General features: G+C 43.8%; 1 protein-coding gene and 1 long non-coding RNA gene across 6 annotated transcripts in view; one reads left to right on the top strand and one right to left on the bottom strand.

Annotated features, from left to right (window-relative positions):
• Positions 1-1,388: 1,388 nt before the first annotated feature.
• LOC147617431 (uncharacterized) overlaps positions 1,389-16,330 on the bottom strand; it is a 75,909-nt gene continuing 60,967 nt past the window's right edge. For 4 of the 5 annotated variants that reach the window (XM_086775684.1, XM_086775686.1, XM_086775688.1 and 1 more), the window contains one exon: positions 3,818-3,978. In XM_086775684.1, coding sequence (XP_086631810.1) covers positions 3,945-3,978 — 34 coding nt within the window. In that variant the 3' untranslated portion in view covers positions 3,818-3,944. Of the gene's footprint in view, positions 1,547-3,817; positions 3,979-16,330 lie in introns of those variants that run through there. The other variant, XM_086775685.1, reaches the window with a different exon arrangement.
• The window catches only part of LOC147617432 (uncharacterized), a 70,063-nt gene continuing 59,372 nt past the window's right edge, over positions 5,640-16,330 (top strand). Inside the window, exon 1 of the long non-coding RNA XR_015262228.1 lies at positions 5,640-9,798. This is a non-coding gene — a long non-coding RNA (uncharacterized LOC147617432). The remainder of the gene's footprint in view (positions 9,799-16,330) is intronic.

Genomic DNA, 16,330 nt, shown 5'->3' with positions numbered 1-16,330 from the left:
CCGTAATTGGTGGCGCAAGTTTATGCTAATGATTCCCCCATTTATGAGGGCTCTCCAATTGTTTGGGGAAGTTGCAAGATTGTTCATTAATTTTCACAAATCCAAATTACTACCACTTTGAGCATCAGAGTGACACATTTTAATGTGGCGTGGACACATTTTTCTTGTGCCCACTATCTGTTGGTCAACCATTTGACCCTTCACTTTTGGACCGGAAAAAAGTGCTAATTGTTCCACATTACCCATACCGGCCACTCTATAGTTCATTTTAGTCTTCTGGACCAGTCCAACCACTTGCATTGTCACTTTAGATTGGTCCATCCTATTGCATTGACACCTTGGGCTAGCGGGCTAGAGCACCAAGAACCTCTTGCACTGGCACTACAGTGATGCACTACTTGTCTCTTGTGCTCACTTAATGAGCACCGCGCACCTCTGCAGTGATGATAGGGCCACTTGATGGTCACCCTTGGACCAGCCCAAAGGCCAAGCGACATTATAGAAAGGATTACCCAGATTGTGTGATGGGGATCATTTTGGGCTAATACAATGGCAACATGAGTCTCATCTATTGGGCGTTGTGTGATGTGTATTGTCCACTCCGTGTTCTCGCCATTCTTATTGTCCATGCTCATCCATGTATTCTCTATACTAGTGCATATGCGTGTGCTGCATAGCTCACATCTCCCTAGCTCGTGACAACTCCTAAGGGCATACTACCCTAGAGTGAGCCATGTGTTACATTGTGGTGTACACCGTCTAGTCAGCGTGTTGGGCAGAGAAGTGTGCTACATTTCCACCAATAGATATTGTTAGACATCCTGGTTACTCAGTTAACCATTGGAGTGGAATGTATATGTTTCTAATGCCACAAACTCGGTCTATCAAAAGATAAAAGCAAAACCTACCGCCTTTACATGTGCGACTAAGGATAGTACATCTTGCCTCTATTTGTATGGACAAAGAAGTATATTACTACTATCATGTCTCAAACCATTAAAAAAACTATGGAAAACCAAACATCATAAGAAAGCTATTTGGCTCTTGAGATGTGAATAGATTTGTTCGCCAAAGATGCATGGAGAGATGAATATTCTGAATATTCATTATCATGTTTTGGCAAGAAAAACAACTTTGTTGACCACCTTCTTTGTCCAAGAGCAACCTTGGACAATGATGATTGTAGCTATGAATACTGCACTTAAAACAAATTCTTTTAGCAGATGGCAATGTACACATTGGGATTTGCTTCTTGAAAAGTTGCAAGAAAAGATATCGGATCGTCCTTTCAGTACTAGACTGATTTTTAATTACAAAAAAGCCCTCCAATACTTGCATTGGTCTGGAAGATCTTTAGAAACAATTCAAGAGCCAAGGAAAGCCATCTTCTTTCCACTAAAAAATATGTCTAATCCAATATTTTCTCTCTCCGAATGGTAAGATACTTACATTCTAGTAGGCACAAAAGAAATGGAATTTGGGCATGCATTACAAGCATGTCTAGCAAAAAATAAGAGCTTTAATGCAACAATTTGAAGTGCTTCACCTCTCATTCAAGATAATAGAATGTTAGATTGGATGTTGCAGAGAGATGAGCCAAATGGTGGAAACAAAATCTCCAAAAGATTTGAACTAATAAATTGCCATTAAAGCAAAGAATTTTCCTTTGGTGATTCTTGGTTGGAGTGCTACTTGTTGGTGAAACTCTAGCCAAAAGAAGGATAGCTTTTGCCTCTTGTTTTAGATGCTCAAATCACAACGAGACTCTGTCTCATTTGCTATGAGCTTGTTTGGAAACCAAAGATTTCTTGGCTAATTACACTAGTTTCCTTGCTTTAACACACTATTGGGCACTTAGGACACTCGCAATCATCTAATTTTTTACTCTATGCACATTGACAAGTTCTCATATTTCCGACAATCTTTGTGCCAATCTGTATATCATAGTTGTTTCCGTATGGCATACGACACCATATCGTATGGAATACTGTATGGTACGATACTGTACGGACTTAAAAAAAACAATTTCAGATTTTTTTTCCCGCTTTTTTTAAGGGATAATTCTATGGTTGTTTGAGATTCCCCTGTACTATGATGCTTCCCTCCTTTTTAAAATACTCCATATCTCAAAATTGGAAATACCTAAGTTTATAAGTATTTTTTGTTAAACACTGTATTTTATCGTACGATAAGAAAAAAAAATATCATAGCGTATTTTCTCGTATGGTATTGTATTGTATAGTATCGTGACTAACAACTATGCTCTAAGTGATTGCCATAGACTACAAGAGATGGACCAACTACAGTTAGACATGTTTTTCGATTGTTTCTGATCTTCAAGAAGTTTCCCTCACTTTTGATGGCTTCTTTGTTTATACAGTGAAGTGAAAGAATATCGGTTTATATATATATATATATAAATTAAAAGGGTGAGAGAGAGAGAGAGAAAGAGAGAGAGAGAGAGAGAGCATTATTAACGTCTACAAAAGACCCAAAGGGTGTATAAGACCATAAGTGATACAATGATACAATGGATATACTGAGCCATGGAAAGAATAATTGAAAGAAAATGAAAAATGACTATCACTGGTGTACACAGATGTAATGTCAGCATGTGACCCTGTACAGGCGAGAAAGTATCCGGCCTCTGTGATGGAAGCATATCATGTGGAGGGTCATGATGCTCTCTGGGTAAGAAACATCTGGCCCACAAAATAGATCGAGTTCTATCACTAAGGACCCCTCTAGGGCGGAGGACACGACTGACAGTGTGGGCAGGGGGATCTGATGTGGCTGCATAGTGAAGAAATCTGTAATGCCCTCTAGGAAGTATCATGTTGGGTTCGCTTCTCGGTATGTTAGTCTCAGCAATGTATCCTATGACGTCTGAGCTCTAGTAGCTCTAGTAAGTACATGTCAAGGCATCTCTGATCATCAAAGTGCATCACCAGTGCGAGAGGACCAAACCCCTCGCGGCGAAAGAGGCAGTGGAATCTCCGTTGTATTTCGTAGTAGGCCGGGCAGCTAAGTATGTGGTGCACCTCATCTTCCACCTGTCTTGTGGTGCTTACTATGCACATCTAATCCTCGTGTGGATAGCACCAACTCTGCCACTTCCGACTCTGGGGTAGCATCAGCTCTGCCATTTTCGACTCTAAGGCGGTGAGAAGACACACTGAGCTAGCCGATCACAATACACATGGCATGTGACAAATGGATATGTATGTATCTCCGAATCACAATGAAACCATCCTCAGAGACTCTCAAGAACCGGTCCCTGTAAAACTGAAAATTTTGGGGCCAAGCTCAGAAGAAGAAGACACCCATGTCTGATGTATGTAAAGCTACAATAGGTCCAACCGGATGATTTGCTAGATCTCCTCGCATGAGAAGTCCAAGAATGGAGAGTCTAGACTATAGTGAAAAGGGGGGAGGCGGTCCATCTGGAGGCCATGCGCATCAAACCAGTCAAATAACTCCGAGAACCATGCTGGCGAGGATAATGATGGCGATGGTGCAGATGAGGTGGATGGCAGTCCAGCCAACCTTACCTGCTCTCTCTCCCTCTCCTAATGTAACTGCATAGATGACTCTAGTGCCAGCCTCGAAAGGTGATCTCTATCAAAAGAGAGAAGAAAGAAAGAAAGAAATATATATTACGCATCTACTAAAGACCAGATGGGCCTATGAGACCAAAGTGATACAATAATGTCCCGTGGCATATCTCATCATGGAACAGAAAATAAAAGAGAGAGAGAGAGAGAGATTCATACCTTGTATTTAACTTCCAATTTATCAAATGCTTAATACACAACACTTAAGAAGTTTTCTTTCATATTAATTCAATTCTGGTAAAAAAGAGCAGTTTTACAGAACCAAAACCATGTTCATCCTCATTGATACCTATTTCTTGTCATCTGAAGGTCTGGTTTTTAGGTGTCTCTCTAGTTGACATGATGTAAGTTCAGCAATTTCCACCTGCTCAAAACATTAGTTCAAGGTTGTCATACTGGAATTTCATTACCCTTTTCTGGATAATGGTACTATAAACAAGTCTAGGAAATACACATGCAATACATCCCTCAAATGATATTCTCCTCATGGAGTTGCTTAACATCTACTCTTGTACTAATCCAAAGCACACATGGAAAGCAGATTTCCATCTCCCACTCGATCCATCAAGGTTTCACAAATCTCATCTCACATTTTGAGTATGTTTCATATAGTTACATTCATCTACCATAGCACACGACGTCTTGCACAAAGTCCAAATCTTTGCTATACATACATCCGCAATGAAAAGATGCCAGTAATTTGTTGTCCGAAAAGAATACTCTCTCTCCAATATGAAGGTGCATATGGTTTGAAGGACTCTAGTCTAAAGCATAATCAAATTTCAACAATCAAAGGTGTGATCCTGAACGGTGTTGCTTGGCTGTAGCTTACGTTGAAGACAGACACAATTGAAGGTCGTCATACCTTAGTCTGATTGGTTTGGTGTGGTACAACACAAGATTGTCTAACCAGTGATGCCAAGCCATGAGCCTATATACTGACATCTTGCTAGTTCATCTTTGTAAAACGCAATCTAATAGTTCTCTTTTTTGCAAGAAAATGTTATATCCTGTAAAAGCCTAAACAAAATCATGCCAAAAAAGAGTTCGAGATGTATGCAAAGAGTGGGATTGGCTCACTCAAGATGAGGGAGAGTCATCTGCTTCATACGTTGCAAAATTTGGAGGATACTCCTCATCGTTACTTTCTTCATGGAGAATCTGGACAAGGAGCGAAAATGTGGAAGTGTGAGTTGAGGTTTCATCCTACCATCTAGCAAGGATTGGGAGTGTACCCTAATCAGACTTGCAACTCAACCACCGTTGCGGAGATGCTTTCTTTCCCTCAAGTAGATCCTTCTCTGCAGTCTCAATTTCATATCTGCCCAAAGGTGGCTTGGGATTCCTGCCGAAAGGGGTTAGAACTTAAGCCCACAAAGTGGCCACAATACCAAGGGGGACCTTGTAGGAATCTGAACTCGGGACCTCCCCTTCCTAGGTCACAAGCCCACACCACTAGGCTATGTGGCAGTTGGCTCCATTGCTGAGATTTTACACATGAATATGGGCCAAACCAATTTAGCCTTGTATGTGTCCAAGAGGAATACTAAAGCCAATTTGAATAAGCAAAACACAGGACAATCTGTATGAGGATTCTAAGAAATCGATTCTTTGCAAGAGGCAAGTGATTTGTCCCTGGAATGTCCCAAAAGAAAAAGATTACTTACTTTGCAGGAAAGAAGACGCTTCAAATGTGGAAGGAAAAAAAACATGTTGGCAAAGTGCCCGGAATTGGTTCACGACAAAAAAGGTGTTGTGATTATAATTTCAGATGTGCAAGGCGATATCGGGCATCCGGTAGATCATAGGAAACTATGCAAAGCATCATAGGAAACTATGCAAAGCATGGAGCCAACCTCAGGAACAATCAAATTTTGTTTATGTTTGATGATTGTTCATTGGACAATTTTATTTTCACGGAGATGGCAGCCACCATAGGCTTGGATGTGCCTTGTATGAAAACGCCAATGGAGACTAGTTCAGCCTTCAAAGGAAAGGATGAAGGCGGATGCGGTACCAGTGATTGGCAAGTTACACATCCGTATACAGGATTATGTGGACTACAACGATTTTCTAGTTCACTCTTGAAACGTTTCAATGTGATATTGGGCATGCCATGGCATAAACACATGAATCCCAACAAGGAATACATGTAAAAGAGAAAAATTTTGGTGCAAATGGGAGAAGACCTTATGATTAATGTGTATCCTCCAAAAAATGCAAATCATACTTAGCCTATTGAGGCAATTCTTTTGTATTTGGTCTTTGTAAGAGACAAAGAAGGAAAAGCTTGAGAGTCTTCACTCCTAAGTTGGACTAGCAAGGAGCCACAAGGGCATCTCATGTAGTTGCTCCTAAGTTGGGACAACAGGATTGACTTTGACAACAATGTTTTGACAGCAGCGTGAAGTTGCAGACAAGAATCTTGGGATGGCAAGCAACCATGAAAAGGTCGAGTCAAAATATCGTTTTTTAATGTGAAAGAAAATATTCTTGAGGGTTTTGGCTAATATTCCCAGTCCTTTAACATATGATGTTGCCTAAAATGTGATCGATGAAAGGGCCTAGAGAGTGGATGGTCCTCACCAAAAGTATGGCTTTTTTAGAGGGAATATGTATAGATTCCATATAGAAAATAGAGGAAGAACCTTAGAGAAGACGAGAGAGGAATGGGAGAAGAAGCTCGAAAAGAGTGGATGGTCACAAACTTTGGCTATAGATTCCATGAGTCCTCACAAAGATAAAACACTGAAAAGGTCTCAAGATAAGCATCATCTGGAAGGAGATTAGACATTCACCATGAGTATCATGTGGGTGTTTTGCGGTGCTATCACAGCCCAAAGTTGGCAGATCTTGTTGGCATGTATCTCCAAGCAGTGGGTAAGTTGAAGAAAGTACTTCAACAGAATAAAATATGTTACATAAGGAGTAGAGGCCGGAAGGCAGGAAACTTCAATGAAGGTTACTTAAGACCCACCCCGAAATTGATGTGAACTAGGCAGATGAGAATTACTTCAAGGGCTATTTTGCACTTCTTGAACTGAGTGTGAAGGTCTCTGGTTAGTACCTCAGTTGCTGTGTGAGTAGCCTACGTGAAAACCAGAAAAGCAGAGTTGTGAAGATTTGATCTTAAGTTGGATCCAGAATATTTCTAAGTTGGACCAAGAGTCACTTATTTGTTGTGAGCAAGAGGATTATAGGTGTCATCATTTGTGGGCATATGATCGGATGTTGCTCCTCGCGACATAGATTCAGTATCAACATTTGCGACCAAATCCGGCTACTTGATTGTAGTATCGTCATATTGCAACTAGATTGGGATATGGCTTCATGGTTTCCTCATTTGTGACCATATCAAGATTTGAACGTCCCATTTGGAAGATATGAACAAAGCTCTTGAGGGTATTGGTTCATTGGTTATGAGCAGATCCAGAGACAATCATGTTTCGAAGTTGAAACAGGAGGCTTTGTTCCTAGGTTGGGACGAGGATTCCTAGTATGAATGGTGACGGTATATGGAAGCTTCTCAGTTGAGATCAGCTGTTAAGAAGCCGGGGGTCGTCTCACCACCCTCATCTCCCATGAAATTTCCCACAGAAATTTGGTACAAAGCTCTAGAAGACTTTGGCATAATTTATGCCATGTTTGCATGTTGCTCGGGAAATGAACACGTGAATGTGATTTGTTTCTGAGCATGGGCGTTGCTTTGAATTTTGTATATGAATGTCTGCAAGTTTCGGGAATGCCTGAAAATCCCTAAGATGCGAAAAGGGTGTGCCTTGCAATATCCCTGTTATTCGGCACTTGTATGGCAATATGTAGCCACCACATCATCAGCAACTGCCACATCATTTGGCCGGTTCTCATCAAAATTGTCTAGCTGCTTCCTCTACTTTGTTGAGACCTCAGAAAGTTTGCTTTTTGGTTGTTTTTATAGACAAAGCTTGAGCCAACGGTTGTTTTCTTAGGCAAATCATGTGTCAATGGTTAGTCTTCTCGGGTTGTCTAACACTGCATGACAATCATAATGTTTTGTACATGATTCAGTATGACTAGTTGGTGTAGGTGTACCAGAAGGTAAGGTACACAGTTGTAAGATCAGCCCTCATTGGAGGTGACCTTGATGTGCTCATGGTTCACGGCAGGACAGACACCACGCATCAGGAAGATTCTTCCCGCCATTGTCCCAGGCAGAGCACAGTGGGTGATTCTCTCTCTTGGGGAGGACCAGGTTTGTCCCCTCAACTTCTATGCCCCCCGTGGGAGCAAAAACCCCACAGATTTCTGGATCAACGTGCGACAGGGCACCCCTCCACGAACTTCAGATGGATGGGGGGGAAGTTTTTAACAGAGTGTCCCCAGAGGATCATCAGGAAGGTAGCTCCGATTCCACAATGGCACGGGTGAAGTCCACTGCCTCAGAGGATCTGTTCTTCTCCATTTGCGGCCAGAACACCTAGCACTCACCGGAGTTTGGCTGTTCCTCCCACAGCCTTAATTTTTTCAGATGAACAAGCTCCAAACCCATCCCGCCTTGACTATTTCTAACTTGATGAGTGGGCCCACGATAGGGGCAGCACTGTGTGTATCTTGGCAAGCACCACCATCTTGGATCACACCCCAGCCCTTTTGCATCCTTGGTAGCAGGACTACTAGCAACCGCCAGCTTCCAGACTATCTGATCCACAACTCTAAGGTCTGCTCTCGCATCGAGGTCTGCGAGACATTCTACTTCCACCCAGGAGTCGGGCTACAGCCCAGACAGATTAGTTGAGGAGGTCAGCTTCTTCCTCCAGTCAGCAGCCCAGAACCTTCTTGAGGCTTTTTTCCATGGGCGAGCCTATGTTGTAGCCTCACTTCTCTTCAACCCCTGTAGGATAAAACCAAAACACTGAGTGGGCAACAAGGAGCGGCATCATCAGCCTCTGGTGTGGAGTGATCTCATGCGCCTCCCATGGGCGCCTGCTCCCACATCTCTTGGGAACACATTAGCTCAGGCCCAGCTCAATCAGTGGTCTCCTAGCTCGGATTTAGAGAGCTACTTCCCTCCACACAGAAAGAGAGGCTAGCCGAGAGCACTGAGCACCTTACCCTCAACATCAACTCAGCCATCTCTTTGGATTGGCACTTCTGTAGCCTCCCCATCTTAGGCTGCCTCTTTCTCGTGGCTTGTCATTTCCCTAGCGATCTTTGACATCAAAGAGGACTCCACTCTCTTGGCTTTTGAAGTTGGCAGCAAGGGTCGGCTTCAACCCATCACGCTACCCTACCAAGAGGCTATCTAGCCCCCTTCACAGCTGGTGAAGATCGCGTTGGCTTACACGACCAGCATTGGCACATCCACCCCTGCTTTCTCGAGGTCACACATGACCCCTCATAGCGTTGCCTTACACAACCAGCATTGGCACATCCACCCCTGCCCTCTCAAGGTCACACATGACCCCTCATAGCATATGTGGCTTTGGAAGAATTGTCATCTCTCCCGTGTTAGAAAAATATGGTGTCACAAATTTATGTGATTGAGGAGGGGTGTTGAGAGACATTTGTGCGCGTGACGCAATGCTAAATTATGTGGGTGAAAGACCATAATAAAGTTGAGTGTGACAAGATTTTGGAAAAGTGGAGAGTGTTTGTTGTGAACACATGGTGTAAAGGTGGCAAGGATAAGAGTGCCACATGTCAGAGATATTGGGCTTGAGGCTATCTATATTAGAAGCCTCTCACTTTGTATGGTTGACACAAGCTATTGCAATACATTATTGTTGAGTGTGCTTATTGGTGTCCACTTATCTTAATCATGGATTATCTTGGCTCCCTAATCTAATCTCTCTTATTATGTGCAACACTCTACCAAGCCTATCCCTAGCACCTTAGATTCTCAGCATGGTATCAAAGCCATGCTAGGTTCTTAGGATTTGGTAGATAGTTTAGAGTAGATTTACACAATGGTTCATTTGATTAGGGTTTTATGCATTTTGTTCTTTGATTTTGAGAAATCAGCACACTCATCATCTTAGAGATGGATTATTTGTGAGATTGCCTTGGTCAATGGTTCAATGGAAGGATTGGAGGTTTCTTGAAGCTGTCCATGGAGTAAGCAAGTGAAGATTTCAGCAACATGAAGATTTTTGGAGTCTACATCCTCAAAGAAGCTACCAAGAAGAAGTTTATACCTCAAAAAAAGGTTGGTTTTTGGTTCTTGCATCATGAAGTGTTGGTTTGAACATAGATGATGCTCAATTTGAAGAAGGGATGTTATGTGATGGGATGTGGGATTCCCATGGTTCTTTGCATTTGGCAAAGAATGTGAAGAGGTGCAAGCTTGTCCAAGCAAGCGATAAACGGTCATGGGCTGAGGATGGAACCCATCTTGAGCACACCAAAAGAAAGGGGTACTGTTGCAAATTTGCTCATGGGAGATGAGCAAACTAGTGTGGAAGTTATTGATGGCTTTCATGATGGTATGCACCTATGGTTTCATAAAAGAAACATTTGAAGAGCGCCCTTGTAAAGATTTGGCATGCAAAGAGGGAAAGCATGCATGTTGTGAGCTCAATGGTGAGCGATGGCAACCATATTGATGGCTATGTCAACCTCATGATAGAGGTTGGTTGGTGATGCAAGACATAGAAGAAAACAAAGAGGAGGAGAGGAAGGCAACAAGTGTAAATAGCAACTCTCAATGCCCACTGAGAGATTGAGAGAGGTGGATGTCAACAAATCAGTAGTATGCAAACAAACACCTCCACTGTTGAGCTCGTGATTGAGGCTGCAAATCAAGAAGAAGAACAGCGCATCGCTTTTGGCATCAAGAGCACAACAATAGCAAAAGGGCGGGGGCAGACATCAAGAGAAACTAGGCAAAGATAGCTTTAGAAATCAGAAGGACAAGAAAATGTAGAAGAACATCAAAGTTCTTAGCAACCCATCCACGACGTCAGAACCCCAAGTTCTCCACCAGCACAGCCACGTGGTAGTGGTCACAACAGCCTAGAGAAGAGAGGCAATTGGCATGGCCTCTATGCAGAGCAGCGCCAAGATCAAATCCAGTGTTTCTGTGCACAACTTGTAGGAGAGAGAACCCTTACCCTCCTCGCTCTATTCTGTAGGGTTTTCACAGATTTGTCCATATTTTTTTCAGTGGATCAGCCATTGAAAGCCAAGCGAAGAGCTCATATGAGGTAGTTTTGGGGGAGGATGAGTTTCCAACACGTGGAGAAGGGGGCACCACTTCTGCTGCTGAACGGCAAGCAGGAGCCCAAGCAGGCCGTAGACGACATGCATCTTCTAGAGCAGCACCTCAGTATCCACCTTCAAGCGCCTCGTCAACACCCTCGGCACCCCCGATGCTCAAACCGCACAAAAACTTCACAAAACCAGGCAACACCTTGGTCAATTGGAAAAAGAAGCTTTTGCAAAGCTTAAGGCTGCTAGTGAGACGTATCGACTGCCAGTGAGCTGAACTTGAGCAAGTTAAGAATGCAGCAGCAAGCACGTACACAAAAAAAGAGAGGCAGTCTCCAACAAGAAATTGAGATAAGATCGTTTTTTGTTTTTTTTGTGGCTCAAAGCATACCCAAAGGGATAAACCCTTAGAACCTCAAAACAGTGGTGTAAAAAGGACCTCTCTAAGGGTCGTTCACATGGGGCTTAAAAGCAACTCATGCATGGGTTATATGTGGCTGGTTTACATGATGTATTTTATGGAAGCATTCATGCCAAGCGTCATTGATGTGAAGGCGTGCAAGCAGAGGCATGCAAAACCACAATGGGAACATGTGGAGCCCGTCGTGACATGTCCAAGAGATGCACAAGGTGTTGACGTAGCCATGTTGAGCTACGAGGGTGACCATGAGTGTCACACGGTTTGTTTTGTATACATATGAGGGTGCCCTGCTGGCCAGGCCACAAACACACACATACATGCCCAAAAGAGGCATGTATGTGTGTGTTGAGTTGTGTCCATAAGAGAGGCATGCTAAGTTCGTGTGAGCGTAGGGGAGTGTGCAAATATAACACCAAGGGGGGTGTTGAAAAATTGGTGAGACCAAGAAAGTGCTCAATGGGGAAGTGTTAGTAAATATGGTGTCACAAATTTGTGTGATTGAGGGGGAGTGTTCAAAGACACATTTGTGCACGTGACTCAATGTTAAATTATGTCGGTGAAAGACTTCATGGTAAAGTTGAGTGTGACAAGATATTTGGAAAAGTGGAGAGTGTATGGTGTGAACACATGGTGTAAAAGGTGTAAAAGTAGCAAGGATAAGAGTGCCACGTGTCAAATGTCACATGCACCCTGCACTGTGGTGCTATGTGGCACACTACCTCAGCATTATATGTAATATCACTTAGTATTAATATCTTTTTAGGAATATTTGTCTTGTGTCATGGCTCCATTGTGAGCCCAAGTCCGGAACATGTTAGGCATGAGCTACGTAGTTCTATCTTCCAAGCCTTAGAGAGTCTGCATATGTCAGTCCTAACTCTTCTTACCCATGTTAACCACTTTGGTTAACATGACCTTTCGCACGGCTACCACATTATCTTTGTACTCCATCTTTTTTGTAGCCGCGCTAAGTGCCAATTGTAAATGAGACAAGGGATGACCAAGCTTACGACTGTAATGCCGGTCATAAGGAATTGATGTACATAGAGCTAGTTAAACTAGGAAGACTAGTTTTGGGTCCCCATTTGTAACTGGAGGGCCGGCCATTGTAAAAAGTAAGCTCATGTATATAAGACATTTCATGGAATATGAAAAGGGACAATCCCATTCGTCTCAATTGAGTTTTGCCTTCTCTCTCTCACTCTCTTGAGCTTATGGTAGTTTGCTTGCTTGTGATACTTGCATGCTTATGATTGTTGGTGTATGTGAATAGGAATGGTGCTGCTCTCCCTTCTCCCCTTTCTCATTGCTCTCCACCTTGTCTTGTTTGCATACGATTGGCATGAGGTAGAGGTTGAGCTCTCCATAGCTGCTTCCCTCTTGCTTCTACCTAGCTTACTTGGATCTCTCTTTGGGTGACACAAAGAGAGTATAGAGTGAGTCCCTAGCGGCCTCACATCGGAAAGTCAACCCTCATAAGGTTGGCCAAGTGCAAATCACCGGATTCGACCCTTGCAAGCACTCTCTTCTTCTTCTCTCGTGTGGTTGTGAGGTAGCATGTTAAACCATTAACATCTTTGGCGCCGCTGCCGGAAAATTGGCATTTGGCTTAGGATCCTCTACTTGATTCATTAGCTAGAGCTTGATTTTGCCTAGTTGGAATGCAAATCCACTGGTTGGTTGATTAACACTGTTTATTTTGTGTTTTGTTGGAGATTACTCGGAGGTTGGATTGTTGATTGAGCATCGACATTTGAGTCTTCACCGAGAGCAGGGAAGAATCAAGTACGTGCCCCTAATTGCCCTCAATATTCAAGCAATTTCAATTTTTGTGTTTTTCATCATGTTTGCATCTTTGTTTAATCATTCAATTGATCTCAATCCATTCGCTTAAACCATGCATTGTAGTTATTAATAAGTAGCTAGAGGCTAGCTCTAGCTCCTTGTAAAAACAAAAACATCAAAAGACCCTGGAAAGGTGTCTAAATCAGCTGCTGATTGGAGAGGTTCCTAGGTGAAATTCCATTCTGCCAAGCATCTCTGAGAGTCGAAAGTCCATGGCAAGTTCGGGGAACGCTCGTTCCTTCTGCCTACAACCCAAATCTGGTAGATTTTCTGCCTAAATTTGGCAGAAGCATTAAAATTAGTTTAATTGCATTTAATTAGGTCTCATGTACATTGAGGTGCAATTAAATAAGAATAATTTTGTACTGTAAGACCTGCAGTAGGCCAGTGAAATTTGAAAAATCTCTGTCCGACAGTGTCACGGCCGTTCGCCCACAAGTGCACGTCAGTTCTAACTTTCGCACGACCGTTCTAAGCCCCCCGAACGCCCATTTCTTCTCTCACCAGAAGCGAAGACCCTTTCCATTTTGAAGTCCTTGAAGCAAACGCCCGTTCGAGTTCCCTTTTCCACCTTGCCACGTCCGTTCTAATCGGCTCATAAACTTGCACGCCCGTTCCTTCTCTCACTAGAAGCGAACGCCCGTGCCAACCTTGAAATGAGCGCCCATGGCACTAGCTTGCCAAACGCCCGTTCCCATTTACAATCTCATCCCGAACGCCTGTTCCTTTTCTCACCAGAAGTGAACGCTCGTTCCATTTCGAAGTCCTCAAAGCGCACGCCGTGCCAATTGAGAAGTGAACGTTCATTCCTTCTCCCACTAAGGAGCGTACGCCCGTTCGCTCACAAGCGTACGGCCGTTCCTTTATTTATTTTTAAAAAAAGAAAATCATCTTTTTTTAGGGGGTTCAGAATGGTAAGTCTATATTCCCATGCACCTACGCTCGGGTAGGTTAGTGAGAAATAACCTCTCTTCGACGAAGTGAGCCCCTTCACAAATCAGATCAGACCCGTCGGTAAATACCGCGGAGTCAAACGATGCTTGACTTTGATAGTATCAGCGAGACGAGAGTAAGGATCTCCCCAGTAGTGGACGAGGGACCCCAGACCCAAAGGCAAGAGAGCCACAGTGCATGGACAGACCATCTGTCTAGGAACTTGTTCCTATGTCTCCAACTCATTCTCAGCAAAGCCTTGCATCAAGGCTTTACAATTTTATCTTGGGAAACACAGTCCGTAGAACTACAACCCAAGGTGAGGAATATGGATCAACCTCAAGAAAGTGGGCCCACGCCACCTCTAGACCCTAGAATGAAAGACGACCAAGGTGGGAGCCATCAAACCCAGATCCAGCTACCAAACTCGAGAGCGTACCTACTGTGTAAAATGGGGCAATCACGAGATCTCTAACTGTTACAATCACAAGGCTGCCTTGGCTCGAGCTATGCCTCAGGTACTACCCGCAAGCCCCAGGCAACCGCTGGCTTTGCCAGCCCCTGCACATCACAATGCTCCCCAATCTGGCCAAGAAGTGACCCAAAGAGGAATCCTTAGGGTCCCTGAGATACCCCTACCACCCCCAATTCTCCCACCATAGTCCCACGTTACCCATAGTCGCACCAGCTCATCAAATAATCCTGACAGAACTCTTCGAGGATAGGAATGAGGGAGAAATCCTGGAGACTCCCACTTATGAAACCCCAGAGCCCATGAGTTCGCCCTCACAAATTCTTAGTCGCTATGTTATGGAGGATGATCAAATGTATCCTGTGTATCTTGCAGCCCCAATATCGCGAGCTAGGAATATGAATCGAACAACAAAAAGACCGCCCATACAGTGTTATGATTGTGGCGGACCTCACCGAGTGGCTAAGTGTCCCAAAAGGAATAGGGCGGCGAGCGCCCCAATAGATGCTCCAACCATGACACCACTATGTATTGGATGTGGTATCGACCATATGTACAAAGACTGCCCGCTAAGACCAAGAACAATTGGAAAGGCTCACGAAGCTAATCCCAGCACCAGCCTTAACCTGTTGAGTGTTAGAGATGGTTTCATTCGAGCAATCCCCCTCAACGCAGTAACCAGGCTACAGAACAGGCAAAGGGCCACGGCGCATGCTGCTGCAGAGGCATCAACCTCTCAAAACCAAGACCAAGCAAGAGCCTCTGAACAAGCCCGAATAACTTGGCGCTCACAAAAGAAAGCCACCAAGGTTGGGAAGGGAGAAAGGCGAGTGATTATCAAAAGTGGTTCTGACTCAAGCACAACTCATCCTCCGACTTCTTCATCTGAAGAAGAAGATATGCTACGCGCAGTCACCCGTGCCCAAGAACCCATTGACCCCTGTCAACTATCTAAAAAGCTTAAGGAATATCCAAATCCTATTGAGGAAAAAGAGAGGCTCCTAGCCGCCCAAGAGTTAGTTCGTGAGTACCAAGCTCAGATGGAAGATGATCCTCCTACTGCCTACCTTGAACCATGCCCGTCAGTCTCAAACTAAAGACCTGCGCATGATGCTCAAGTTTATCCTTGTGAGCTTCTAGACCAACCACTCCCGCAAGAGCTAATAGAAGAAGAAGCCACCTCCCAACTGAAGGGCAAGGTGGCGGAATATCTTAGAGACTTGGGAGCTGAACATCATAAGAGAACTAACGCAAAAATCCATGTTCCCATTCCTTACACCTCAAAAAGCTTGAGGCAAAGCAGACCCGACCTTTCTCATAGGACTGCCTCCGCTCCAAGAGACATTTGCAGGTCTCTCTTCGTTCCTCTCTTCTCAGGTCCAGATCCCTATCGGCACCTTGCTCCAAGGTAGCCCAAGCCTATGGAATGACTTGAAAGACTAGATGGAAGGACGTCTCAAGGCAAGCATGCACGAAACCATGGAGCCTGATAGCTTTGATGAATCTGAGGGAGAAGAATTCCACATACCTCTTAAGGTAAAAGAGACTCCTACCGTTCGAGTGAATAAGCTCAGACAATACTTTGAAGGCAATGAACTTAATGCGGCCTTGCCAATAACTTTCGACGGCCACCAAGTTACTGCAATCTTGGATGGAGGAGCCGGAGTGAGCACTGTGAAAAAACAATGCTAGGGAAAATGGGGAGCACCTACCTTGGACAACACCCGATTGTTAGTTAAACTCGCTCATGGAGCCACCACTAGACCCATTGGTCTATTAAAGGTTCTTAAATTAAGATTCTGGAAACCACCTACTGCCACACCTTTGTGGTGATGAATTTTGGACATCAGCCAATTTCAT

Source organism: Cibotium barometz, chromosome 36 (genome assembly GCF_041138505.1).
Source record: "Cibotium barometz isolate CiBa-2024 chromosome 36, ASM4113850v1, whole genome shotgun sequence".
NCBI lineage: Eukaryota > Viridiplantae > Streptophyta > Polypodiopsida > Cyatheales > Cibotiaceae > Cibotium > Cibotium barometz.
Note: the sequence above shows the minus strand (reverse complement) of the source record. Positions and strands in the feature narration are given on the sequence as shown.